We start from the raw sequence: 26,665 nt of genomic DNA, 5'->3' as shown, positions 1-26,665 counted from the left end.
GGAGTTTTTGTGGGTTTTTTTGTTTTTGTTTTGTGGGATATTTTTCTCTTGTGGAAGAAAGATGCTTAAAACATTTAATAAGGTCATGCTGTTCTCCGTCATTGCAGACTTGCAGTAAGGTTTTATTTATTTGTATTGCTGGGAGCCTGTTTCAAGCATTTGTGCTTGAACTGGTCTTATTCTGTATTTTGAGTGGATTCCTAGTCCTTAAAATGGTTCTTTCCAGTGTGTTGGGCTTGCAGCTCCAGTGCTTGGAAGGCTGTGCAGTCCTGGGAGGTGTGTCCCTTCTGGAGTGAGTTGGCTCTGGCTGCAGGTCCGCCGGATCTTGAAGATGTGTCTCTGGAACTAACAGGGAGCAAACATGCACAAGTGGCCCAGGCATCAAGTGATTATCCCAGTAAGTTAGCAGTGAAAGTGTTGTTGAGTGAAGAAATTTATTCAGGAGACAGATAAATGCACTGAAATAATCATTGGAGGGAGGAGTATCTGGAATGCCAAAGAGGCAGACCTGGTATTTTATAAGGAAATTAGCATATGGATGGGTAGCCTCTTCTTGCAAAATTGGGGAAGAAGAGGGTATGTGTGGGTAGATGGGTCACAGGGAGATAATGGCACTTGAACCTGTTTCTCTGGCTTTGTGGAGAGGGACACAAGGCTATCTCCTTGACCAAGGTCATGTGAGGCTGAGGGCCTGTCTTGGCAGTGGATTTCAAATTAGAAATAACCTATCCTTTTGGTTGTTGTTGGGCTTTGTTAACAACAGCTTTACACTCAACTTTATTAAGAACAGCTTTCCACAGAGACTGTAAAACCAGTGTGGAACTGTGCTGTGATGGAGGCAGTCAGGTTGGCCTTGGAACCCCTCTTAGGGCTCACAGCTCCAAGGCTTCGTGCCTCCAAAAACTGTCCTCCTGAACCCAGGATCATACTGAGTTGTTAAGGAAGTTCCTAAATACCTAACTGTCTGCATTGCATAGGCACATGAGAACAACTAAGATGTGTTGGTGTACACATCTATTTCTTCTTTAATTTCAGGTTTTGAAATGTACAGAAAAAACGTGTAAATACTGTAACTGAAAATACACTTTTGTATACTCATTAGCTTTATCAAAACTTATTTTTGAGGATTTACTTGTCTGAATAGAAATGGATGCTAAAAACTCAGTCACCTCTCCAAAACGTCCAAGTTTTAATGGACTTGTAAGGAACCATTTACAGTGTAGTAGCTGCCATTCCTGCTTCAGCTTTTACAGATGTGATTAGTGATTGCTGTTTGTTACTCTAGAGGTAAAATCCTTCTGTGCCAGAAGTTCTCTACTGTTTGTCTGAGATTTGAATACATAGTCGAGGGTTTCACTACTTGGAGAAACAACATTTGGTGCTTTTGTATGTTTCAAAAAAATCTATGATGTAAAAAAGGTGTGGTCTATATATATACACATAATATGTGTAACAGTCTGAAAGATGGTAAAGTTGCTGGAAGATTTTTTTTCAGCCTTATTTTGTTCTACCTGAGTAAGCAAATAGGGTGCTTAGAATTCTGACAGCTCCACTGTTTCCTGGTTCAAGTTTCAGGAATGTAACATGATAAAGTGTAAATGGCATGTTGAGGCCTGTGAAATTACTCAAGGTTGACCTTAAATATACATAGGAAGAAACCAAACACATGTGGCTGATGTAGAATTTCATTAAAAACAAACAAACAAAATAACTAACCCAGAAAAAAGCTCCAGTCATTGCTGGCTAGCTGCTAAGATGATCCCACAAGTGCGTAGTTAAGGTCACACAAAGATAGTTCAAGTAAAGAAAGGTAAGAAAGATGTGTGAGCTTTTTAAAGAGTTTAGTTGTGCTAAGGATCTATTGGCTTATGTAACTATAGATTCTTTAGAAAGGCTTTTTACGAAGCATTCCAGGGAGAAGTGCAATGTGGCTGTCCTTGGGAGGATTTGAACTTCGAGTGACTTTGGAGGAAATCAGACTGAAAGAGATTAAGCTCCTTGTTGTGTTCAACACCAGAGAGCAGCTGAGCCCCACACTGCCCCGGTGGGAGGGGAGAGAGAACAGGAAGAAGAGCAGTGAGGAAACCTGTGAGCTGGGGGCAGGACAGGTCACCTAGCCTTGCTCAGGGTTGTGCCCCTTGACTCTTGCAGGAAAGGGTTTTTATAGCGGTGCTATTTACTGATGGCAGACCATTCAAGGTCAGGAATCTGCTTCTTGCCAAACCAGGACCAGGTCTGCTTTTTCAGTCCCTCGGGTTCAACTGCTGGCTGATATCGCCACCTGATGGCAAGAGCAGCCCTAGGCTCGGCGTTTAGGGTTTTGCTGCTTTCCACTGATGGTTTCTACCTAGGCCTGTCTGCTCCGGCTACATCGGAACAGTTGTCAGGGAGACTTGAAATACAGAGCTCTCTTTTGTCCTCCTGCTAGGCAGAGAGAATTTCAAGGCTGTAAAACTGGCTTAAAAAGTCAAGAAGTGATTATTACCTTCTAATCATGAGTCTTTTGCTTTACCTGACTACTGCTTTATCTTTTTGGTCAGATATTGGTGCTTAAAAACCAGGTAGTTTTATTGTGAGGATAGTACAAAAACTCTTCTGCTAATGAAGATCTTGCACATCGCTCTGGCAGAGCTCCAGGCTGGAGCCCTCTAGGATCGTTTCAGTGCCAGCTGGAATTGAGTGTTAAGAACTTGAACTGTTAAGAGTGGCCGTCCTGTGAATTTTTTAGGATGGCCCTGTGTGAACTAGGATGAGGCTGTCGAATTAAACTTGTGGTAATTCTGCTTTGAAAGCCTACCATCTCATTTAGCTAAATGAGAATTAAGTTAAAAAATAAATACTTAATCTTCAAGAGGAATTGTTTAATATAACTTAAGCTTCTTGAGTGGCAGTGATTATGTACTTGTTTGCTCAAGCACATGAGACTTGCATCAAATGAGGTGCACTATACTTAAGCAACATGACTTGCAGATGCTACTGAGTACTATGAAATGTGTGCATTTCAAGTGGCTGCCTGATTATTGGAGGAGTTACTTGTTTTAATTTACTTACTTGTGTCCTGGTGGGGTACCCAAGCTCCTGCCCTACTACAGAGTTTCTGTGGTGCTGGTTGGCTTTGGATCAGACAGCACTTCAGGAAAGCAGGGCTTGACGTGGGCTCTGCTGCGAGGTGGATTTCCTCTAAGTGTGGGAAAGCTGTGCATGTGAGCCTTGAGGTGATGCCAGTGTGCCTTCTTGAGCAGCAGGCAGGACTAACAGGAGGCAGCTAGAACAGCCTGCTGGGTTTCACTTTGGTGTCCTGAGCATTGGGAAGTACTTCCTGTGTAGGTTGTTTCACTTGTGTATTTCCTGCCTCTACCAGATTCTTCTCTACCAGTGAAGAGAGAAAAAACCCTTCTGGGGAATGGACTTGACTGTGTGGGTCCTAGTTCATGCCACTGTTGCATAAGAATGTTTCCAGTGGGAGTGGTTTTAAGAAAATGCTTAATTTCAGTGTGCACATTGAGTGTGGTTTAAATAAAAGCACTTCTCTAGGGCTGGCTGCTTGTGCTGTCTGGGGCTCCAGGGAGGCTGTTGAGGCTAGCCTGAAAAGTCACATCACTTCTTCAGTGCCCCTCAAGACTTTTGCTAAATATTTTTATATATTAGAATGTGGGTTTAGGGAATTAATGTACCTTGACTTGATTCAGGTTTTTGAATGACTCTAAGTAGTGCAGGGTTGATGTCTCAATACATAGTTGTTCTGTGCTTTATGAATTCATTTGAATGTGAAAGTGCTTTTCTAATGCTTTCATGTAATGTTGTAAGACAGTAGTAAGACTTGAATGGTTTTGGTTTTGTCATGACTATTTGATTTAAAAGAAATGGGTTGAGGTAACAAATATTTAACTTCTGAAGTGTTTGTTACTAGTCATTCAATGACCGATATAGTCTTTGTTGCTCATTCTTAGGATGTAGTGATGTTGAGTAGAGGTGTACAAGAAGCTCAAGCAGCTGCTTTTTTCACTTATGTTCTCCAGGTGGCTTCTCCACAGTGTTCCTGGTGCGCACGCCCAGCGGGACGCGCTGTGCACTGAAGAGGATGTGTGTGAATAATGTGCCAGACCTCAACATCTGCAAGAGGGAAATCACCATCATGGTAAGAAGGCCATTGTTTGGAACTGGAGAAAGTGTCAGTTTGTAGTGTACACCCAGCAAATGCCTCTCCGGTGTTACTAGGCACCTTTTGCTTTTGATGCTGTGCTCCTGATTTTCTACCAGTACTTACAGAAACTAATGCTGGCTTTAGGGTTGGTGCATGATTTATTTCTCAAGGGATTGAGTATGTATTTGATTCCTCACATGAAATGTGTATACTGACTGTTTGGTCAGTATGTCTGGTTCCCAAGCAAAAGGACTTTCTTCCAGTGCTGTAGTGGCAACTGAAAATTGCTCTTTGTTTTCTCAGTACTGAAGTGTAATATCCATTTTCTTTTTCAGAAAGAGTTATCTGGGCACAAGAACATAGTGAGTTATTTGGATTGTGCTGTAAACTCACTAAGTGATAATGTGTGGGAGGTGCTCATCCTCATGGAGTACTGTCGAGGTAAGAGTCCTCGCCTAGGTATACAGAGGATAAAGTTTGTACTATCACCTGTGATTTTGATTAAAACTATTCCCTTGATATAGGAGGTTAACACGTATGTTTCTCAGCTGGAATCCAGGTAGTTTCACTCTTCTGCTGGCATTGCTACCTAGGCACTGTCTAAATTAAATCTTTGCAAAGCTTTGTAATTAGATATGGTTACAAACAGGGAAATTAATTCTCTATGTATGAAGTGCAGTTGGGCTGTTCTGCTGGTGGTGCTAAGCAACAGGTGTCTGGAATGTAACTCAACAGGAAGGATTAGCAAATTTTCACCACTTTGCTCCCTCTGCTATTTTTGTTCTAGATGACAACATTGAAGAAGCTTCACCTGACAGGTGATTTCCTACAAATAGACGTAGTGAAGTTCAGGTTGATAGTGCTGTCCAAAAAGATGTTAGCCACGTGTTCCTGCTTGACAATGTAACTTTGTTTGAAACAAACCTAAGTCAGGGACTGTCTGTTTTGTGGTTCTGTTCCCCTCAGTTCACATATGTAGGGTATAAACTTGCCAATGAGTTTAACTTGTGAAGTTTGTCTAAAATCTAAGGAGACTGGGTGCTGGCCTCCTAGTACGAGATGGTGGTTAACCCAAGTAATTGGTGATACTCTGCAACAAGTGCTGCAGCACAAAGTAAATACTCCTGGAAAGAAGCCTCCCATGGTCTGTACTGCTTCACCAATACTTTGAGCTGAGGTGTATGTGGGTTATATTTGCAGTATAAGTAGTGAGCCTTACAGTTTGTGCAATCTGTACCATAAGGAGCCAAAGACCATGTAGATTAATGTAGATTTTGGGGAATGGGTTAAGGAGAACTTGAAAACTAATGGCCACATTTTTGGCCCTTTATCCTGCTTGTATGGATGAACTTCTGTACCATTCTGGGAGCTCAGTTCTGACTCATTATTGGTAGTACTGTTTCCCTAAATGGCCCTGGTAAATAACCCTGTGGATGTCAGCTGTGATACAACTTGACAATGGTAGGCTTCCTGTGTTGTATGCATCCTTGTTTGACAGAATGCCCACCAAGGGCCTGCTGTGTCTCTGCAAGAATCCTTCTTCATCTCTGTGTGCAGTGAGCATTGTGGTAGGAAGAGCTTAGTGATGTCTGGTACAATGACTGCAAGGAGCAGGGAAGTATTGATTGCCAGTCTTAAAAGAAACCCTATGGAAAGGGAAAAGGAGGTGGTCGTCCTTGGAGGATGAGTTCAGGACTTTGTTTCCCTCCTTCCCTGCTTCCCCTTTCTTCCTCCTTTGTCTCCCAGAAAGACAGAGAGGGTGTTCAGAGAATGAATTAATGAATTCACTTAACAGCGTTTGGGTTGTGGATCCTAATGCAAGAGAAAGTTTTGAGGTGACATATTGTTGTGATGGGCTCTTTTTTTGGGTTTGCAGCAGTTGGTTTCAAACACATTTCAGCCTCAGGAACTGGATTGTTTTCATTTGAGCCAATAATTTTTCTCTTTAGGGTAATACAGGAGTGTGCGTTGGGAAACAAGGTTTATTTTGTTCAAATACAGTAACTGAGGAAAACTTTCTTGCATCATATTTGTGGACTTAATGCATATAACTCTTTACTTCTGTACCTGATAGGAATTACTTGAAAGAGATTTCTCCTGTTTCTTTAGCTGGGCAAGTTGTGAACCAGATGAACCAGCGTCTGCAGACAGGCTTCACGGAGCCAGAAGTAATGAGGATATTTTGTGACACCTGTGAAGCTGTTGCCCGGTTGCATCAGTGCAAAACACCTGTAGTTCACCGGGACCTCAAGGTATGACCTTCACTGTAAGAAAATCTAGGCTAAAATCAGGGATCTGCTTGAAGAGGGTTGAGGATATGGGAGAGATTTCTGTAAGACAGGTTTCTAGTTGGGAGCTTGTTGTTGCTGAAGCTATAAACAGACATTAACTATAGGACATCATCTATTGCTAAAACAAAGTTTAGCAGTTGATTTTTGGCAAAACTTCCTGTTTGTGTGTGAGAACATGGAGTAATGCTTAACCTGGAAGTTCATGCTTTTATGTTAACCTACCTGTTGTGTGTTGGTTTTCTTTGAAGGTGGAGAATCTGTTGTTAAATGATAATGGGAACTATGTTCTCTGTGACTTTGGCAGTGCCACTAACAAATACCTGAACCCTCAAAAAGATGGTGTTAATATGGTTGAAGAAGAAATTAAAAAGTAAGTTCACTTTTAGGTGATCTGTCATAAGCAATGACTGTGCTGCCAGGAAACTCCATGTATTATAGTGTGGTGTGCATGTATCACTAATGAATTGAAATTAATAGCTGATCTGGAATTAATTTTGGCATAAATACAGTAAAGAACTGCAAGTATTTGATAAGATTTCCTCCATTTATTCACAGATTGTTTTTCAAAACTGTGATTCTTAAGAATAAAGCTGTTGGCAAAAAGCATGCTATTGTGAAAGTAAATTGTTCAAAAATATAGGTCTGGCTCCTGGCCATTTTAGGAGTTGGATATTTTTCATTTGTGCTTTTTTAATACTGCTAAGCAAATACTTGCTAAGATACCAAGAACTGATGTAAAGAAGTACTGCAATGCATTTATGCTGAGTCTCATTTGCAGAGTATGGTCCATGTCCAGTCTCCTGAGACTGATCATAAAAATATTTCAACTTTTCTTAGACACACTCGTTGAAAACATGTATTGTTTTGATTTTGCTCTTCTGGCCTAACTGCTGCAGAGGGGTAAATACAGGCTGCTTGTTTTCAAGTCATGAAGTGATAGAGGCTTTTTCCATCTCTGAAGTATTTGAACTACCAGCTGGGTTGTTTTGGGGTGTTTTTTAAAGTGTTCTGAAGTCTGCATTCTGCATATCCCATCAGTGTGGGATAGGGAGAGCCCTTGTAGGACTCAGCAGTCGTTCCCCTCAGGCTGTGTATTCACAGTTACTCTGGCAAAAGTCTGCTTTGGGGCAATAACACTAAAAGCCAACTTAACCTGACTTAATGCTTATTTTTGTGTATGATAGTTCATACTGCTGCTCCAGATATTTGTGATGCTGCAATGCACTAATGATGTGCATCATGCAAGGCAATTCCAAGCACATGTCTGAAACTTGTGTGGTTGGTGTGTGCATGGTGGATCAGGAAAACACCCTCTCACTTGTGATGCTAGATTTTTAGCTATGTCCTCTCTATTTTATGTTTCTAGGTACACTACACTATCATACAGAGCTCCTGAGATGATCAATCTATATGGAGGAAAACCCATTACTACCAAGGCAGATATCTGGGTAAGCAAAAAATTGGATAGTATGATCTATGGGACTGGTAAAGGAAGGGGGAATTAAAACCAGCATTGACTGACTGAAAAACTAATTATTGGAAAATTAAACATGTTGGGCAGCTATAGAACACAGAACAGTAGAAGTGTCTTGGGTAGTTAGATTTTTGTAAATAAAATAAATCCCATGTGTTTTGTTTTTTTTTTTTTTAATTTAAAGGAAGGGGGATGTGATTTAGAGCATCTCTTTTTATGCTGGCTCTGGTTTCTCCTTGATAGCCCCCAGTGATTTCTTATGGAAACCTGTTGCCAGCATGATCAAGAAAGGTATTTTTAGTAGTTGATGAACAGACAAGGACTAAGACAGGAAATTTAGTGCAAAGAGTCATGATAAGACGCTGAGAATGCAGCGCTTGGTGTACTCTGGTTTGTACTGGGTGTGCTACAGGAATCAGAGCAAGAGCAAGTGTTAGAGCAGCTTTGACCCATCAGCTCATCACATCAGCTGTCTTCCAAAGTGCAGCTCCCACACAGCATGTGAACATCTCTGTGGCCAGGGGGCAGCGTTGTTAGTGCTGCCCTGTGGTAGCAAGGGCTTTTCTCATCCCCTGACAGGGTCTGTGTTTCTTTTACAGGCACTGGGCTGCTTGCTGTATAAGCTGTGCTTCTTTTCCCTTCCCTTTGGAGAAAGTCAGGTGGCCATTTGCGATGGGAGCTTCACCATCCCAGACAGCTCGCGGTACTCGCACAGCATGCACTGCTTGATCAGTAAGTACACAGGCACTGCAGCAGCCCCTCCAGCTCACCAAGCCAGCAAAGCACAGCTCTGAGCTGCTGCTCAGCAGCTCTGCTGTCAAACCCTGCCACCTCCAGCTGTGCCTCTCAACTCCCCAAGAGCCCTTGAAGCTCAAGGGAACGCTTTGGTTTCTCTGGGACTCAGGGATGATGTTTTTTTTTTCTTTAGGTGTTGATAAATCCCAGAGGAATAGGGGGAATGACAAGACTGCTTCTCTTTATTGTTTAGCTCTGTTGATTAATATTTTTTACCCTTAAGTGTGTGTTTTCTGTCCAAGTTGTGCAGTTGTGCTTAGATAAGTTTGAAGTGCTGCTTTAGCATAGCAACATCAGTGTGCTGAGATTAATTGCACTGGGGACAATTTTAATAGTAGTTGCATGGTTTATACTGGAACAAAAATCTGTGATGTTTTGCGCAACCCCAAGTGTCAGACTTGAGCTCTGGCAACAGTTTGGAAGCACTAAGTGTGTTAAGGAAAATTTTGGACATGAAGCAGTTCTGAGGTTTGTGATTTATCCGTTACCCAGACACAGATGTGGGAACTAATATTTAGAGTAATCATCAGTATTGTCCTTGTTTTCAGCTTAGAGTGGGCTCCCTTGAAAGAGTGAGATGGACAGCGTATGAAAAATTCACAAGGTTTGAATAGGAGCTCTTATAACTCTAAGCTATGGATGTGTTGTTGACCACATAGCTTATGCTTTTATGTAATAAGCAATACCAAATCCCAACTACTTTTTTTGAGTGCACATTCATAATTGAGAAACAGCAGTAATGATAGTAAGCACTTGCCTTCTGCCAGTACTGACAAAATGAGATGAGTTTTCAAAGGACTTAAGTAGTTTTCTCTGTCACTGTGTTACTTTTTTTTGAAGAAAAGTATGGGTTTTAATCCTTTCTCCTAGGTATGAATGCAGATTTTTTTAGTTCAATGAATGGCTGTGCCAAGATGAGCAGTACTGACATGGAATATATCTGGGTGAGGCAGAATATCCTTATGTAAACTTCCCTTCTTTCCATTTGGAGAGGAAGTCATAAAAAGCTGCACTTGGTCATAAAAGGTATTTCAGGGACTGTGGCTTCATCTGAGCTCTTTAACAAGGCAGTGACGGGGGAGGAAGAAGCTGAAGATGCCCCACCCTATGAGTTTAACATTTCACGATCAAGTGGCAGGAGTCACTTCAGTGAGTGTTCTGATTCCATGTCATGGTGCTGCAGCTGAGTGCTGGAATCTCTTATTTTGTAAAATCTCTTAAAAATTAAACTTGCACTGAACTATACAGGACATGAAATAATAACTTTGTGTAAAATTCTAGGATCTGTCTGATACTGTTTTTCAACCTATGGAGGATTTTTGTAAAATGACATGGTAGGTTGGCTGTTCTACTGAGCATTTGTGCAAGTGTACTTCTCTTTGCTCATCAAAAGTCAGCAGTTTAATTTTCATACTGTTCATTTACTTCATAGCAGAATATATTTTTAGAGGCCTAAGTTTTTTAGAAAGTGTATTTGACTGTTTATTTATGTTCTCTGGTTATCTAAGCAAGATTGCTGGATTATATATACTGTGTTATATTTGATTTCTTGGAAAAACAACAGACCTTTTGATTTGGGAAGCAAGTGTTTAACAGGGAACATGAGGAATTTTGTCAGGGAAAGGTCCTTTTATTCATGAAACTGTATTTTTTTATATGCAGAGTTGTTCATAGTCAATGAAACCTACAGAGAAAAGACTGATGTAGTAAGATGTGTCAGTCTTGTTTTAGCTACATTGAATTTTGTGTTAATCCTGGAAAATGTTAGTGCAGTGAGTTGGTGTTGTGCTGTTTCTCTCTGCAGTTACTAATTCCTACTTCACTTAAATTCCCTTTTGCACAGCTGTGTCAGCTTATCGAGCAGCATGCATGTTCTGCAATTGTTTTTTGACCCTATAAACTATTTGACTTGACAAAAAATATTAAAACAAGTCTCCCACACCCAAGATAACAGTGCAAATGACTCTTGGTGGTAAGCTGATTTGGTGCAACTGCTGAATTTTTTCCTTGCTGGTAGCTGTCTCAACAACTTTTTGTGATCTAGCAGCGATAAGTCTTATCAATTTTTGCAGGATATATGCTTGAACCAGATCAAGAGAAGAGACCTGATATCTTTCAAGTATCTTACTTTGCCTTTAAAATTGCCAAAAAGGAGTGTCCAGTGTCTAATATAAATGTAAGTACTCTTGACTTTCCTTGTATTTTCAGTGCTTTATGTAGGTAATATTGAGAAGTCAGTGAGACGAGCTGAAAGATCACATCAGTTCTTGTCATATGCCTGGTTCCTGAATGTAACACAGAGCAGAGAACATGTCAAGCTCATGTTGTGTACACACAGTATGAGTAAATAAAATATAAATTAAAACATCTCTGTAAATAAAATATGTTCTTAATTGTGAGGGCATAGCTCTGTGGGCTATATTGATACCATTCCAATACCTGGCCTAGGATTTTAGCCATTAGTAATCTCTTAACACAATCAATATGAAATAGACAGATATTAACCTTGTTGACAGTAGAAGGCTGAATGCTGTAAGTGGAGTGTCAAGAGCCATGTAGTTTGCTCTTGGATAAACCCTTTGCTTAGGCATCCTTAGCAATTGTGGTAGTCCATTGGAAGGACTCCAGGGAGCTGGAAAGCAAACAGAGCAGTACTTGAGTCAGCCTGCCTTCTTAGCCTTGCTTTCTGTGGGGGTCTGAGCTTGGTTTCCAATATCACTTGTTCACAGATATAATTATGTCTGTACTACAATGGAATTTGGGGACTTTAGCTAATGTTGAATATTATAAAGTGTCTCTCAAGGCAAGCATCAGGAAAAATCCATCTCAGAATTGAGTTTGCAACAAATACTGGTTGTAGCAATCTCTGTCTTCAGAAGCAGACCAATGAATTTTCTGAGATCCCTTTGAATTTCTTTTTTTCCTTTATTGTTGTAGAAGGATGTCCTCAGTAAATTCAAGCATTGCCTTTTGGCCACACAGATTAAAATAAACCAGGAAGTCTTGAAATACTTGATAATTAACTGTCTCTGTTTGTGACCAGATTTAGATTTGCATTTGTTATGTGCACTTGTCATGAGAGAGGATTGGTGGCCTCCTTTGCCCCAAACTGTTATATTTCTCACAAAACAGTCTAGGTGATGCAGGATTAATTGAGGAATGTGTTTCATCTGGGGGTAAGGTAAAAGCCCATCAAAGCTTTGGTGCTGCATGGTTTTCTGGAATTTGTGTTGTGGTGGAAGAGCAGAGTGTGCTAAAAACAGTTTCCTCCAAAGATTGGTCTTTGCTTTAGAGCTTGACGCTGAAGTGAGTGTCTGTGCAGTCACACAAAGTGTTTGGAGACCGTGTTGTACCTTATGGTTGATAGCTGGCAGTGTACCTGAAGTGAAGCAGCTGACAAAAGTCAGACCAGTCAGGTGCTGCTTTACTCCTGCCACACACTGAGAGGATGTAGAGATACTGATAAGGTAAACCCTTTTCAGGTACAACTCTGAGTTCTGCATGAGGCCTTGGCATGTGGAGGTCTCTAATCCAAGTATTCCTCTTCAATATGTAACCAATTTTTTTCTTTCAGGATTTTGGTTTTTTAATTTATTCAAATTTGTTTTTCCCAAGAATTCTCCTGTCCCCTCAAGTCTTCCTGAACCCATGACAGCTAGTGAGGCAGCTGCTAGAAAAAGCCAAATAAAAGCAAGGTGAGCAGGGGATGTGACTTTTCTTTCTCCTAATGTTGTTAAGCTATGTGTTTGTTTAAAATCTTTTTTCATATGCTTGTGAAGAAATGAGGTGTTATCTCAGTAGAAGTCATTAGATAAACTGTGTTTCTAAGAGCTTCAAGTCTGTTTGGATTCCACTCCTTTGCTTTATTCATTATATTGAGAATCCATGGAGGGGGATTGATATTTGGAAAGTAAATAGGTTTTGTTAATTGTTTTTGAGAAATTGAAATTTTTATGGAAAAAGGTTCACTTTTTTTGTCCTTGTTAATAAAAACAAACCCAAGCCCATTGGAATTCCTCTGCATGCTTCTGATTTCTGCTATGATCTAGTGTGTATGCACATAAGGCTGATGTTGGGTAAATCCTTTACCCTTTCTTTCCTTGTTAATGGAAGGTATTTAGATTTGAATCTGCCAGCATGTGTGACTCAGATATTTCTACATTCAGTTATAATTATCAGCTTCATTTGCAAAAAAAGAGGAACAAAAACCTAAGAAATTCGTAGCAGTAGAAATAATTGGATCCAACACATAATGCTTTCCTTTCTCTTATTTCTTGTACATATGAACAGTAGTCCTGTTTCTAATTGTAGTGTTGTGGACTCAAGCACAGGACTGGAGTTTTAGGGAATGAATTTTAAGGTATTTACATGCAGTGCTGAAGTAGAGTAGCACATTATTGAGACATAACTCAGCTGTTAAGAGATGTACTGTGTCAAATTTGAAGTAAAATATTTGTCTTTTCATCAAGTATCTTACATGGGAAAATTGTCCCTTCAGAATAACAGATGCTGTTGGACCAACAGAAACCTCAATTGCACCACGACAAAGACCAAAGGCCAACTCGAGCACTGCCCCTTCCAGTGTGCTGGCGATCCAGAGCTCAGCAACTCCTGTCAAAGTACAAGTTCCTGGGGAATTTGCTAATCGTGGGCAAAAAGGTAACTTCAAGTCTGAGGATGGACCAAAATAAGGAAGCAACTCTGCCTCTCTTCTTCTGCTTGCTCTACTAGAGATAACATTTACAACTCAGTTTTATTGGTCATATTTTTTTACATACCAAAAACCAAATTTTCATTTCTGAAAGATTCTGACTGTGTGAGTTGTAAATTTGAGGTGCCGCAAAAACTAAATTCAGACTGAGAAGTGCAAGTGTTTTTCCCTTGTGCTTAACACTGGTTTTTCATTGAACTCACCCACTGTAGACAAAGGTTCACGCTTGTTTTGACTTGTGAATAATTCACAAAAAGTACATGGCCCTTCTGTATCAAACTGGGTTTTTTATAGCAGGAAGCATATTCTCCTGTGCCTCAAGAAGTCATGAGATAGTACCAATAGGTTGATGGTATTTGTAGGCTGGAAACAGGTCACTTCTTTCATGACTGACAGATTCATTCTACATGGCACTGTGGGTGCAGTAGGAATTAGGGAAGACTCATGCAAGTGAAATGGGTTTTTGAAGAATCCTTGTTCTTTTTCTCATTTAGAAAGAGTTATGGCTGTGATAAATATTCACTGAAATAGTTGACATTTATACCTAGAGCACTTTGTAATTGCATTTTATGCTGTTATGTGCCTGCTGCAGAAAAAGAAAGAGTAGTTTCAGCAATGGTATTGGAAAAGTCTCAGAAGGCCTCTGAGAATGTTTGTGTCCCACATATAAGTGCTTTTTACTAGGTGGGATCCATGTAACATCCAGCTTGAAAAGCTTTATCTCTTATGACAAGGAATAGATCATTCACAGGCACTTCAGAATGTAAAACACATTGTGGCAGAGAAATTTGTGGTAGTACCTGTCTCTTAAAAGGTGCAAAACCAGTTGAGTGGCAAAATTCATCAGGTGTTCTATTTAAGGGAGTTTGATGGATGAGCTAATAGTTTCCTTAGGGGGGAAAAAACCCAACCCTCTGTGTTGAACATATGCTTTGAGGTAAGGGTTTGAGATCCTGCAGTGTGTAACTTAAATGCTGGTAAAGCAGAAGTCTGGAACCCAGCTTGCTGTCATGAGATCGGTGGAAGCTTCCAGCATCTTGCATGTAGAAATGGTTCATTTGCAGGCCTGGAATTACTTGCAAAGAAGTCAACTTGGTATCTACCAGGTGTCCTGGTTGTCAGACTGGGAAGAGATGTTGACAGACAGTGTCAGCTTGAGGTGAAAAACAGCCAGGGAGAGCTCTGGCTGAAGCTGGAAGTTCTGGATGTCATTAGTGTTGTCTGTCACAGGAACCACTCGACCAGGGAATGGACAAGATATCTCACAGTCCCAAGGGACCACTCCCCAGCAGCACAGGGTCCTCCAGCAGCTGCAGCAGGGAGACTGGAGACTGCAGCAGCTGCACCACTTGCAGCACCAGCCCGCCATGCAGGATGCTTATATCCAGCAGGTACAATCAGAGCTGTTAGACAAGTGTTGGAGACTCATTGTGTGTGTTCATAACCCTTGAGATCATCCAACAGTTCTGCTGTTGCTGCCTGTACTTTTCCAGCTAAAACAGCTCCTGTTCCTTCTTGCTTTTGCTTTGTTCCTTCATTGGCCCTGTAATGTTTGTCTAAAAAGTTGCTTGCCTTGTGCTGTGTTCTTGCAGTTTGACCCTGAATTCCATCTTGCTTGGCATTTTACCACTGTGTGATTTAAGGCTTTACCCATGTGTAAAGGAGCTCTGGATACATGTTAGGAGTGATTATAGGTGATGAAGTTGTGCTTGCAGTAGATGGCTGTACATGCACCAGTGCAGAATATGTTGTCTGATTTTTTTGTTAAGAATTGGCTGGAGAGTGGAGGAAGGAAAAAGCTTCCTAACAGAGTGATTCAAGTGCAGTGACTGAATTGCAAGCTGGTTCTTGATTATATGATTTCTTAATTAAAAAAATGCTGTGCAGTCATAGATGTGATAGTCAGAAGAAGCATTAATTAAAATACCTGCTTATTTCTGAGGCAGCATCATTACTTTCTAAAGCTATTTTTTGTCTTTCCAGTATCACCAAGCAGTGCACCAGCAGATGGTCCAGCAGCAGCTGTTGCTGCAATCTGTGTACCAGCAGCAGCCTGCCCAGTCACAGTATCCTGCCATGGTAAGTCACAGAGATAGTACAGTCTTAAAATATGGCCTGTGCTTGTAAATCTACTCTTGTGTAGATGCAGTAAGAGAAGTTACACTGAGCTGTGGACATGGTAAAATAGCATGCGGTTTGGCATCTAAAATAATAATTAGTTGGTGGGAAGTTAATCTGAACTAGCTTGTCTGGAGTTGCACTTGTATATTAATAATAGGATGGGATCTATCCCAAGTTTCATAAGGTCTGTCTGTGCTCATTTGAAATGTACTTGGTTGATGTCTCCAGTACTAGCCACAGCAGCAAATACATGTTACACAACAGAGTGAAGATGGTGACATCCAATTCTTACTTGAAAAGCAAAAGAGCTAACTGCCATAGCCTGTTTTGTAAAGATCAGGAGAAATTGTCCGGAAATCTTGTATTAAGATTTAAGAATGGAGTATGATGAGCATGCAGTTAGTAGTGCTGCAGTGGCATATATTTGGGTTGCACTAATGACAGAAATGTAAGTGGTAATAGGCTGGAAAAGAGAAGCAGTCTCCCTGAGCTGTTGGAGTGGTTTCTCTGCACCTGTGTGTTCCGGAAGGGTAGTGGTGGCTGTGTGTGGCTGCAAGACCAGCGCTGATAGTTGGCAGAAGAGTTTCAGCCAGCCTGTGCATGTTGTGGTAACACAGCCCTCATCTCCTCAGGTGCAGCAGTACCAGCAAGCTCTCCTGCAGCAGCAGATGCTGGCTCAGCAGCGGGCACAGCAGGTGCAGTCCCCTGAGTATATCACTTCTCCACAAGATTTTGCACCAGCCTTAATCTCCTACCCCAGGTCACTCCCAGTGCATGGTGGAACAGTGGCAGATCCTCCCTACCCTACAAACAGGTAAGAATTGTGGCTTAGCTGAGCCTGGGGGTTACTCCTGGCTTACATTGCTAGTTGTGGTGAGCACTGCCAAATCCTTTTCTTAGAAGTTACTTGCTTTGGTATTAAGAGATTACTTAGAGCAGTTGGACAGTGGGTGTTCAGTGGTAAAGGATATTTTGGGAGCAAAAGGAGACAGTTTGTTAACAGATGAGCCTGGTATAATTTGTAAAACTATTTCTTCCAGTATTTCTTGTTCACAGATTTAATCCAGGAACTGACTGCTAACCACTTTGCTTGGGGTGGTCAGTGGTCCCTGTTGAATGAGGTTATGTGCATCTGAAAGGAGTTCCAAACACCCGGTTGAGAGCAGCTTTGTAGTTGGCCTTGATGTGCTAGGGCTGCCAACTCCTGTGCTCAGAGGTGTGACCTGAATATGTAACACCAAGTATACATCAGAAGGTATACAGTCCCTGAGGAGTGGCCCTCAGACCTGCCTTTGCATAATAAATGATGACTTTGGCATTAATTCTTTTGAAAAGCAGTGTATGTAATAAAAAATCCCCTTCCTTTCTGACTTAAAAGAACCTAGAGATCTGTCCAGTTTCACTGATGTTAGAAACCAGGTTATATATATGTCTAGGTTCCTATTAGGCTTCTTTTAAATCAGCCTTCAGCTTTTTTGGGATGAGCTCTTAATTGCTTGTGTGTAGGACTTGGCATTGTGAAGCATGTCTCAGATTTTGACCCTGATAACCAATCCTATCATGTTTCTCTCTATTTGCTTCCTTGAACTGACTCTACAGGTCAGGCATTCCTGATGCTGAAGCAATTGCCAGTTACCCCAAGCAGAACATCAGTAACCCACCTGATATGTCAGGGTGGAACCCATTTGGAGAGGACAATTTTTCCAAGTTGACAGAGGAGGAGCTGCTGGACAGAGAGTTTGACCTGCTAAGATCAAGTAAGGGACGCTTGAAGGCTTACTTTGCTTCCCAGTAAATGAGGGCTCTGTGGTTGCTCAGCAGTTCCAGCACCTGCCTGTCTGAGGACCGTGCAGGCTGTGTACAGAACATTCTTTCTGAGCATTTGAGGGCACAGTTGGGCCTGTCTTCCTCTCCTTTTCCTTTTTGAAAACACGTGCAATAGGAACTCACCGTCTGAAACTGGTAGTTACTGGCTCAATTACTGCAAAAATGGTAGTATCTTAGCTCTTCTACACTGCTTGTGTCACCTGCATTGCCAAGAGGCTCTCAACAGCAGAGGTATGTTGTCACATGGGAAGAGAATTTTGGCTGCTTGCTTTATTCCTTTCCAGCTTTTTTCTTGCACACCAGAGCAGAAGATGGTGTGGGTCTGATATGTCCTTTGAAAATGCCTGAAAGAAAATTGATCTATTACATTATGTTAATGTTTTGTACTGTCCTTTTTGAGTGGCTACATGTAAGGGCTGGTTTATTGTACTGATATGGCAATAGCTGAATAAACTTTTTCCTCGTGAAGTCAGTTATCTCCATGGTTTTTACTTGGAATTACCTTCTGTTCTTAATTGCTGGACACATGCTTGTTAGTTGCTCTTCCTATAACTGGCTTTGTTGAGATCAGATTTATTAGTGGGACTTGGAAGATGTGACAATGTTAAGAAACAGATTGTATGTGCTTGGCTGTCTATCAGCAAGTTTCTTGCAATTAAAAGTATAGTAAAGTTGATTTTTGAGTAACTGGAAATAATACCTTTGCCTTCAGTTGAGTGTTTTTCCTATTGGATGTGCACTTTACCTGTTAATCCTTTAGGAAAGTGACTGGGTGGGTTTGTTTGTGAGACTCTGGTTGTTAGTTTTCCCTTGTATCCTGTGTGGATTGAATCAGATTCCTGTTTTTGAGTTGGGAATGTAGGCTGCGCACATTTTACAGTCAAATGTCTCTCTGGTAGCTGGGAAAAATAGCTTATGTACTAGCTGAAACTTAGCATTCCTTCCAAGTCCAAGTTAAGGTTTGGATTCAGTAGTAGAATAGAATATCTGTAAGCAAGCTCCTTCCAAATGTGGCCCTTAGTTTTTTGCACTTGTGAATCTGGAGCAGGTCAGTTTGTACTGAAGGTCAGCACAAGGCCACCCACTTTTAGAATCTGTGTTCTGAATTCAGGACTGCTGGCACTGCTTATGCAAGTTGGATGAGATTGATTTGGTTAAGCCACAAGTTTTGAACAAATGGAAGGACCAAAGGAGATGATAACGAAAGTACATTTTGGGCTCAATTCTTCAAGTTAATTCAGTGCAAAAGAGAGCTGGGTGTGATAACTTGCCTGATATGCTGTATCTGAAAAGCAAACCAAACCCAACAGCACAGCTCTGCTCAGTAGTGACCAGCACTAGGGATTTTAGTTACTCAACCTAGAGAAAATGCAGAAATAACCCCGAGTCACTCCCTTGACAGCAGCACACTAGATGGCAGCCTTGTCTGCAGGGATGGGCTGCCTTACAGCTGCTCTGAGCTCCTGGGGCTTGGTGTCCCTCGGGAGGGGGAGCACTGCTGGTTTGTGTCTGGCTGTGCATGCAGGTACACATGTCACAGCCTTCAGAGACCTTTTAACCTGGCTTTTTGTTAGCGGGGGTGTTGTGCCAAAGATCGTGTGAGCATACTTGGCAGTGTTAATGCCTTTGCTACAGTCAAAGCAGGAATAATTATACTCCATGTTGTCTACTGGTGCTTTCTCAGACTTGGCTGGAATAATGGGATATCAGGAGATTTATTGTAAAATTAAGTTTTGTACCTATAAAATTGTTTCTAACCGTGTGAGACTTCGTGGAAGTTCCTTAGATATGCATTAAGGCTGAAGGCTGAGTTCTTTTTAGGTGTAGGTTATCTCATATGTGGGAAAAGGCTGTTGAGTACTAAGTAACTTCTTTGCCACCCAGAGAAAAGAGAATTGCAGATGCAGATTTGATGAGTGGTTCTGTTTTTCCTTTACTAAAGCCAGCTGCTGTCCTGTACTTTATAACTCACATACAGTGGTGTGCAAGTTGGTGGTGCTCACTAGTGTTCGAAACGCAAATCCTTTCTTTCTCTTCTCAGAAGCCTAGTTTGTATTGTTGAGCTGATGCTTTTTACTAAAGGTCTTTCTAAATCTGACAAATATTTTTAAAGCTTGCATGTTTATGACAGTAACACCTAAGTAAATATGCAAAGCCTTTGTTAGAGGATGAAGATGTTGCCACAATTTGTCAGGCTGGCATTACCATCAGATTTCATGTGTTGAGGGGCTTAATGTCAGTGTGTGAAGTGATGGGTACTGCTGGGGTGATTAATCGCTTCTCTCATAAAAAGGGATCCAGTTCCCAGGACAGAACACATTGCTTATACTTGGTGAGGGTTTTCCTAGTAGAATGGTGCTGGTTGCAGTAAGAGGTAATGTGCAATTGGATGGATTTGTGAACTGAGCACCTTTGTGGAAAGCTGTGACACAGAGTGACAGCTTGGAGCTCCTGGCTCTTGTTGTTTCTCTGTTGTTGGTGTTGCTGTGATCCTGGGTTAGCGATGGGCCAGAAGCGACATCTGATGCTGCCTTTCTGACAGCACTGTGAAGAAGTAGATTTCTTAAACAGCTCCTGTAACCACTTAATCATCTGTGCAGAATTGGGAGCCAAGAAAGTGAGTCTGCTTCCTTGCTGAGAAAGAACTCCCAGCCCAACTTCCATAGCATTGCACAAAGGCTTGGGATCACCCTGGTGCCTCCTGCAGGGACAGGTGTGGGTGCAGAGCCTCTCAGGCACTCTGCCTGTCTCCTTGCAGTAGGAAGGAGCTGCCCAGACCAGCTGTACAGGCAAGAGCTGTGCTTCTTACAAGCATACAGGATACTTCTCCCTCACCCCGTACAGTGCATAGCTTTGCATAGGTGTAAGTCCTTCTGTTTTTATTTTATTTTACTTTATTTTTTGTTCTGTTCCATTTTGTTTTTTACAGACAGGCTGGTGGACAGGAGAGCATCTTCAGATAAGAGTGTGGAGCCACATGCTGCTCCACAGACAAGTCCTGCTGAAGATCCCTTTGGTTCTGTTCCTTTCATTTCTCAGCAAGGCAAGTTCCATCTGTGACATGATTACCTCGTAGCTGTATGCATACATACCTGTAGGTGTATGTATCTGCTGAAGTATGCACAGCAGTTCAGTGACCAAAGAATGGCCAAGGGCTCTGCTGCCTCCTAACAGCACTTGGGTGAAGGGATGTGTTGGTGCGTTCTTTACCTCCAAATAAAATCACCTATGCGTCCAGCTCCTGGTGCCCGTGGAGCCTTGGGACCAACTGCGTAGGGTGTGGTTCTGTTGAGCCAGAGCAATGGGCATCACCTGGGCAGAACCACAAGGGCTTTTGCTGAAGAGAAATTGCTTGCTAAGGCCCAATTTTGCTACTTCCCTGTAGTCTGCTTCTGACTCACACTGTTTCTCTAGTTCAGTTGTCCAGCCAAGTGAAGGCAGTGAGCTTCTATGCATTTAATGCACAGTTTTGGTACAAGTTGAGTCAAATGCAAACATTTTACATTGTCTATACGTGGGGGAGGGTGGGCATTCATTGTTGCTTTTCAGTTCAGCTTTGACTATGTTTACCTTGAATGGAAGTAAAAATAATGTGTTATGTGGGCATTGTGAGTGGGAAACTGCATCACCCCACAACTTAAGCAACAGTTTTAACATTTGGTTGATCAGCACTTTAGTATTTATTTTGGTACCTTTGACAAAGTAAAGCCTGTGTGGTGGTTGAATGGTAAAAGGAGGATCAGTCACTTCTGGAGCCACTTGGGTTTTGTTGCGAGTTCTTATGTGATAAAGGTGCCTTAGTATGACATGTACAGACTGTTCTTATGGAACTTCAAAAGCTCAGGTAACATGCCTTAAAATAAATCATCTGGGGTCAACCTGAGGTAGTATCTGTGTTTTCTTTCATTCGGTCCTGCATTCTTGGAGATGCTCTGGTAGGGCTGCAAGTGCTCACAAGGGCTCTGGTGCTCCACGTGGTGAAGGGGTGGGCAGGGTGGCTCTTGTCTTCTGCAGAGCCTTCGGTGAAAATCCCTGTGCCTGTGGCTGCTCCTGTCCCTGGACCTGCATTCATTCTCCTTGCTGTAGGACTGTGTTCTTAGCTTGTGCTGGTGTTTTGCTCTCTCAGGTCGTTTGCTTTCTGTCACCTTGTTCTTGGTCAGTGGTTCAGTGCCATGTGAAAGCCATTTAATGAAGAAGGGTTTGCTCTGCAGGCCCTATTGGGAAAGGTTTCTCTAGCATCTTCATTCCAGAGTTTGCTTTGACTTAGAGGTAAGCCTGAATTCACATGCAAAACAAACAGAAAATAGCTTACACTCCATTTAAGATGGGGGCCATCAGGTATTTTGTATTCATACCCTTGTGTCCAGAGGTTATTGTTTTGCCTTCCTCACCTGCCATCCTGGAAGTGCATTTGATTGTTTGCTGCCTTTTTTAGACGGTTATAATATAGCTTTAGATTGTAACAAATGTCTTCACTGTGTTTTTTCATGTGCTTTATTTTTGTTGCTTGGAATCCAAGCTCTAATTCTTGACACACTAAAAAAAAAAAAGGAGTTGCCTCTATTAAGGGGAGGAAAAATCCCCTGAAATTCAGTCATGTCTGAAAAACCAGGCTGTTTGAGACATGTTGAGCTGGTTGTATAATATTAGCCGTGGCACTGGAAAAAAATTGTGCACTTTTCTATAGCCTTTTCTCCTGTGGACTTTTAACTGGCATTTAAACAAGACTGAATATTGGCTTGGTTTCAAGAAAGGTACTGTTAATTATGTGTTAACTGTGAGTTGCACTTAGTAAACAAATCAGGTAGAAAAAATATTTAAATGTTAATATTGATCTTCTAAAAGCTTGTTTATGTTTTCCACTGAACTATTCTTGGTAATGTCTTGAAAAGAGGAGTTGCAAGACAGATAAGAAATGAAGAAAGCTGTTCACTTGGGTATATTTAATTTCTAGCTGAGGGCTTTCTGGGGCCAACTTGACAAATGTCCCTCCCTGATATTTTGATTTCTGCTTGTACTTAACACTGTTGTGTGACACGTTCTTTCTGGTTTGTTCCTTGTGATTTTGAAACATGTAACTGAGCAGTAAACCACCTGTGTCCCTTTCTCAGGGCATCCAAGGCTAGGTGATTGCTTGGCAAGTGGAACAGAGGATTAATACCTTGAGTGCAATTCCCATGTTTGCAAGAGAGACTCTGGGATCTTGTTCAAGCACAAGTTTTGTTTCCTTATTGTAATGTGTCTCGGGCCAAATGGGAATTGTGAAACAATGTTTGCCCAGGGCTCTGGCCACTGAGTTCTGACTTGTTGAATTACAATGGCATGAAATGGTGACCTTATAAACATGGGATCTTTAAAGTAAATAAAACTGACTTGCTTGAAGAGTGACAGTTCTTACTGAAGTTGTGTTCTACTGTAGTGGCCACAGTTCCATTTCAAAGGTTGGGTTTTTTCTGCTTGGTTTTCCTTGCTCTGGCATAGGTCTGATGTATAAATCGTGTGTGGCCTGTGGCTGAGTAGAGTTACTCAGAGGATCACTCCTGTTTTGGAGGCCTAAGGGTTCTCTGCTGAAAGCAGGTCTTCACTCAGTAATTAACTGACTTGGGTCACCTTCTGGGAGAGAGCAGCAAGATGGTCAATGTCATGTTTCATCTTTGGACCCACCAACATCAACTGCTGTTAATCTGGCTAAGCAGGTGTCACCAGGTATGTTCACCTCTGTCTGGGAAGGTGAGGCAAGGGAGCAGCAGAGGCTGGAGTTGGAAGCCTTTGATCATCTGTGGGCTGCTATGACTTGGGATATTTCCTGTGGAGCTGAGAGTGCATTTCAGGTTGGCACTGATGCAAGGGTCACCAGGAGAAGAAACCTGCAACTGGATGGACTGTAGCCGCTTGTCTGGGCTTATTTTTGTCCAGTGGGAATGGAGAGCCAGCAGCAACACTTCTGTACCTTGGCGTGCACAGAGGGAAGGGGTTTGAGATGAGCTAACAGGTGTTGAGTTCCTCTTAGTTTGGGGAATAGGGAACCATTGTGGAAGCTCTTGGTGTCTCTCGCCCTTGGTGTGTATCCTACTCAAAGCGTTCTCACAAGTAAACTTGCTACACACACTACGTTATGCCTGAGTTATTGTGGACAATAGTAGTGCCTTAAGACCAGAGATGACTGGAAAAGAAACCTGGCCTGGGAAAGAATTCCAGTTTTTGATCTGATAGAAACAAACCCTCCATTGCTAACTTCTTAATGAAAGAGAGAATTAAGTAGCCAGTACTGGGGCATTTAAGCACTTCACCTGTGGAAAACAGGTCCTGGTTCTGGAATGTCTGAACTGTATGGTGACGGTGGAAAAAACATCTCCCGTGGACAGCATTTTGGAATGCAAGTGTTTAATTCAAGTGTGTTAACCAGCTTGTGTTGTCATCCCCTTTGTTATTATCAAGTGTTTCAGAAGCTTGGGAGAAAGATGCTTTGTGGTACTCTCAAATGTAAGAAGGAAATGTCATGAATATAGTACAGCTGGCTGGTGAGCTGTACTTGGTGCCTTTGGCCATCTTGCATTTATTCACACTAATGATTTGCGGGATGAAGCTGGGCTAGGATGGCCTTTTGCTTCCCTCAGCTTAATACTGCAATTCCCAGAAGGAATACAAGAATTGAAGTAACACTCCAGGTTTCATGGATGGGCTGTGTGATAAGTGGAGATGTTGGGCAGTGTTGCCTGAAGCTGTTTCAGGCATTTGGCTCCTGTGGAAGAATCTCCGTGAGCTGTCGCCTGGGATCTCAGGATGGAGCTCTGGTTCAGGTCATCTCGTTAACAGTTGTGCTGAATGTTATACAGCTCATGTGTGCTGTAGATGTGATCAAGTCACTTGGTTTTTGTGTCTCCGTGGTAACTCCTTCTGAGCCACTGCAGACCTGTTCTCTGTGCAGGGACTGAATAAAAGTGAGTGCAGTTCTGAAGCAGCTTCCTTCTGACTTCCAGACTTCCCACACTTGGAAACCTGGTGGTGTCTTCCAGTGGTGGCTGCAGGTTTGCCTTGGGATAAGAGGGGCTGTGTGGTGTGGCCTGTGTTGTCCCAGCTCTGTGGATCTTGCAGCAAACCAGCTGGCTGTGTGCCAGATGCAGTGCCATGGGAGTCATCTGGTGCCTTGGATAATCCCTGGGAATGCCCTGCTGCAGTAGGTGCTGCTGGATGTGCACGGCATCACAGCAGCATGTGTGATGTCCTGGCAGAAGCAGACATGGGGGATGATGATTCATTTAGTGGTTTTTTTGTGTACTGCTTCCAACAGGGTTTCAAACCTCTGCGAGTTCTGTACCACGGCTGTGGAGCCCTGGGACCACTGTGCAGTCTGGGCCTTTCAGTGAGACACAGAACTTAAGAAGAAATTAATAATACCAAACCAGAAGAAACAAAAAAGACTTGAACTGCTTTTAGAACTTGAAAAACTCTCCTGGCAATAGTTCGTGTTTCTTTGGCAACTGATGTTGATGGTCTAAAGGTGCCCAGCCCTGTGTGCAGTGATCTGGGTGTTGTAAAGTGTTTCGGTAACTTGGCAGAGTAAGTTCTTGGCAATATCTGTATTCATTGAAAGCTTCACTGATGTTATTCTGTACCTTCTTGGCTGTGGTTTCAGTTATTCATAGTGCTTGCTGATTGCAGGTTCAAGATATTTCCCTGTATCAAGGTCATCTAAAACTTCAGCTATTCTAGATACTCCTTCCAAAGTAACCTGAAATTGTTCACCCATCAAAAGTATAAATGGTATGTCTGAGTTCTGCCAAGGGTCTGCCTTTTCTCTCCAAAATTATTTACTGGGGTTTTTTTCAAGTTTTTTTCTAATCTTGCAGCAGTCATGGGCACGTTGCACTATTTTTTTATATTGCTCTTTAATCTCTGGAGTAATTATTTAAAAGAATGTCAGCAATAGTGCCAGGCACATGTGTGGTGTTCTTCCATTTTTGTTGCTCTTGAAAATAGAGGTGGTGAGATGTGTTAAATCCATTACAGTGTTGAGCAGCTGCTGCCCTGGCTGTTGTCAGAGAACTGGTGCAGATTTAGTTGCAGCCTGCCACTAATCCTTGGGCTGACATGTGGCAAATTGTTATGAAATGATGGTGGCAGTATGTTCCCAATTCCAAGGGAGCTTAAAGCTCTTATGCCCCACTCCTGGGCTACCCCCACAATACCCTAAAAAGAAGAACCAGCAGAAGGCATGTAATTACTGCAGTTGTTAGAGGGAATTCATCCTCTTAAAATCCTGTGTCTCAAAAAAGAACATCGGAACAGAAAATTTCCTTGAAGATTGGGATCTTCTTATATGATTAAAGATGTTCCACCTGGCTCGCATTTGAGGCAAGAACAATTGTTCCCTACAAGCTGCAAACCTGATTAGAAGTATGGTAATCTGAGCAGCACATTGCAAACAGATGTTGCCCCCAGTGTGCAGCAGTGCTGTATAAATATGTATCTGAATGTCTCTGCAGTGATGTTGCCTGACAAGATTGCATGAAATCAACGTGACACAACACTTGAGGCTGGAAATCTGTTTGGCCAGAGCATCCAATTGTCATTAAGCTGGGGCTTTTCCCTTTTGGGGGATTGCTTGTGTGTAGTACTCTTTCATTTGCTGATTTTGTTAGCAGTGAAAGAGGGGCAACTGTAGTGTAGAAAACCAAACTATTCCTATCTTAGTTTAAAATATGGTAGTTCTAGTGAGGGTATTTTTGTTTGTTTGGATTGGTTTTGGTTCTTGTCTGATGCAGTTTGATCCCTGTTCCTGGGACTAATATGAAGCCACTGCAGCTGCAAAGGTGGGTGCGGAGATGGTTTGTTCCCTCAGAGTTGGCCAGGTAGGGCTAAAAGTGTGCAAGATGAGCATCTTAGAGTAGTTTCTGCTTGGAGCAAGTGGCTCTGGTTGTTTCTATCCCCAACACACACAGAAGGATAAAGGAAGATACTTGTTCTCTCCTGACACACTCCAGTGTGGGAGCAGTGATACCACTGTTCTGGAAATCCTCCTTGGAGTACAGGAGTTCTCTTCAAACCCACATATCAGGACCAGTTGCTGTTCACAGCGTCGTCTGTGTGCCACCTGCTTTCCAGGTGACATGGTCCATGTGGGGTCATACCTGCTGACTCTGCAGCTCTGATAATAGTGAGCTCCCTAGTGGGGGCTCTGAGTTTGTACTCACTGTTGGATAATTCCCAGTCTGTACCTAGTACCTGGACACTGGATTTGTGCTGCAATAACCAAGTTACATTGTTAACTCCTGCAAGGAGACTGGACAAGGAGCAATCTC

General features: G+C 42.1%; 1 protein-coding gene across 4 annotated transcripts in view; it reads left to right on the top strand.

Annotated features, from left to right (window-relative positions):
• BMP2K (BMP2 inducible kinase) overlaps nucleotides 1–26,665 on the top strand; it is a 49,296-nt gene that overhangs the window by 14,554 nt on the left and 8,077 nt on the right. For 3 of the 4 annotated variants that reach the window (XR_010783597.1, XR_010783596.1, XM_066549281.1), the window contains exons 2-15: nucleotides 4,020–4,138; nucleotides 4,480–4,585; nucleotides 6,254–6,396; nucleotides 6,684–6,805; nucleotides 7,802–7,883; nucleotides 8,509–8,641; nucleotides 10,777–10,880; nucleotides 12,320–12,399; nucleotides 13,203–13,363; nucleotides 14,646–14,806; nucleotides 15,399–15,494; nucleotides 16,169–16,350; nucleotides 17,136–17,293; nucleotides 20,293–20,406. Coding sequence is in view for 2 of the 4 variants with exons in the window: in XM_066549281.1 (XP_066405378.1) it covers nucleotides 4,020–4,138; nucleotides 4,480–4,585; nucleotides 6,254–6,396; nucleotides 6,684–6,805; nucleotides 7,802–7,883; nucleotides 8,509–8,641; nucleotides 10,777–10,880; nucleotides 12,320–12,399; nucleotides 13,203–13,363; nucleotides 14,646–14,806; nucleotides 15,399–15,494; nucleotides 16,169–16,350; nucleotides 17,136–17,293; nucleotides 20,293–20,406 (1,761 nt within the window). In the remaining 2 variants the exon portion in view is untranslated. The remainder of the gene's footprint in view (nucleotides 1–4,019; nucleotides 4,139–4,479; nucleotides 4,586–6,253; nucleotides 6,397–6,683; nucleotides 6,806–7,801; nucleotides 7,884–8,508; nucleotides 8,642–10,776; nucleotides 10,881–12,319; nucleotides 12,400–13,202; nucleotides 13,364–14,645; nucleotides 14,807–15,398; nucleotides 15,495–16,168; nucleotides 16,351–17,135; nucleotides 17,294–20,292; nucleotides 20,407–26,665) is intronic. The other variant, XM_066549282.1, reaches the window with a different exon arrangement.

Source organism: Molothrus aeneus, chromosome 4, assembly GCF_037042795.1.
Source record: "Molothrus aeneus isolate 106 chromosome 4, BPBGC_Maene_1.0, whole genome shotgun sequence".
Classification (NCBI taxonomy): Eukaryota; Metazoa; Chordata; class Aves; order Passeriformes; family Icteridae; genus Molothrus; species Molothrus aeneus.
This window is presented reverse-complemented; position numbering and strand designations above follow the sequence as displayed.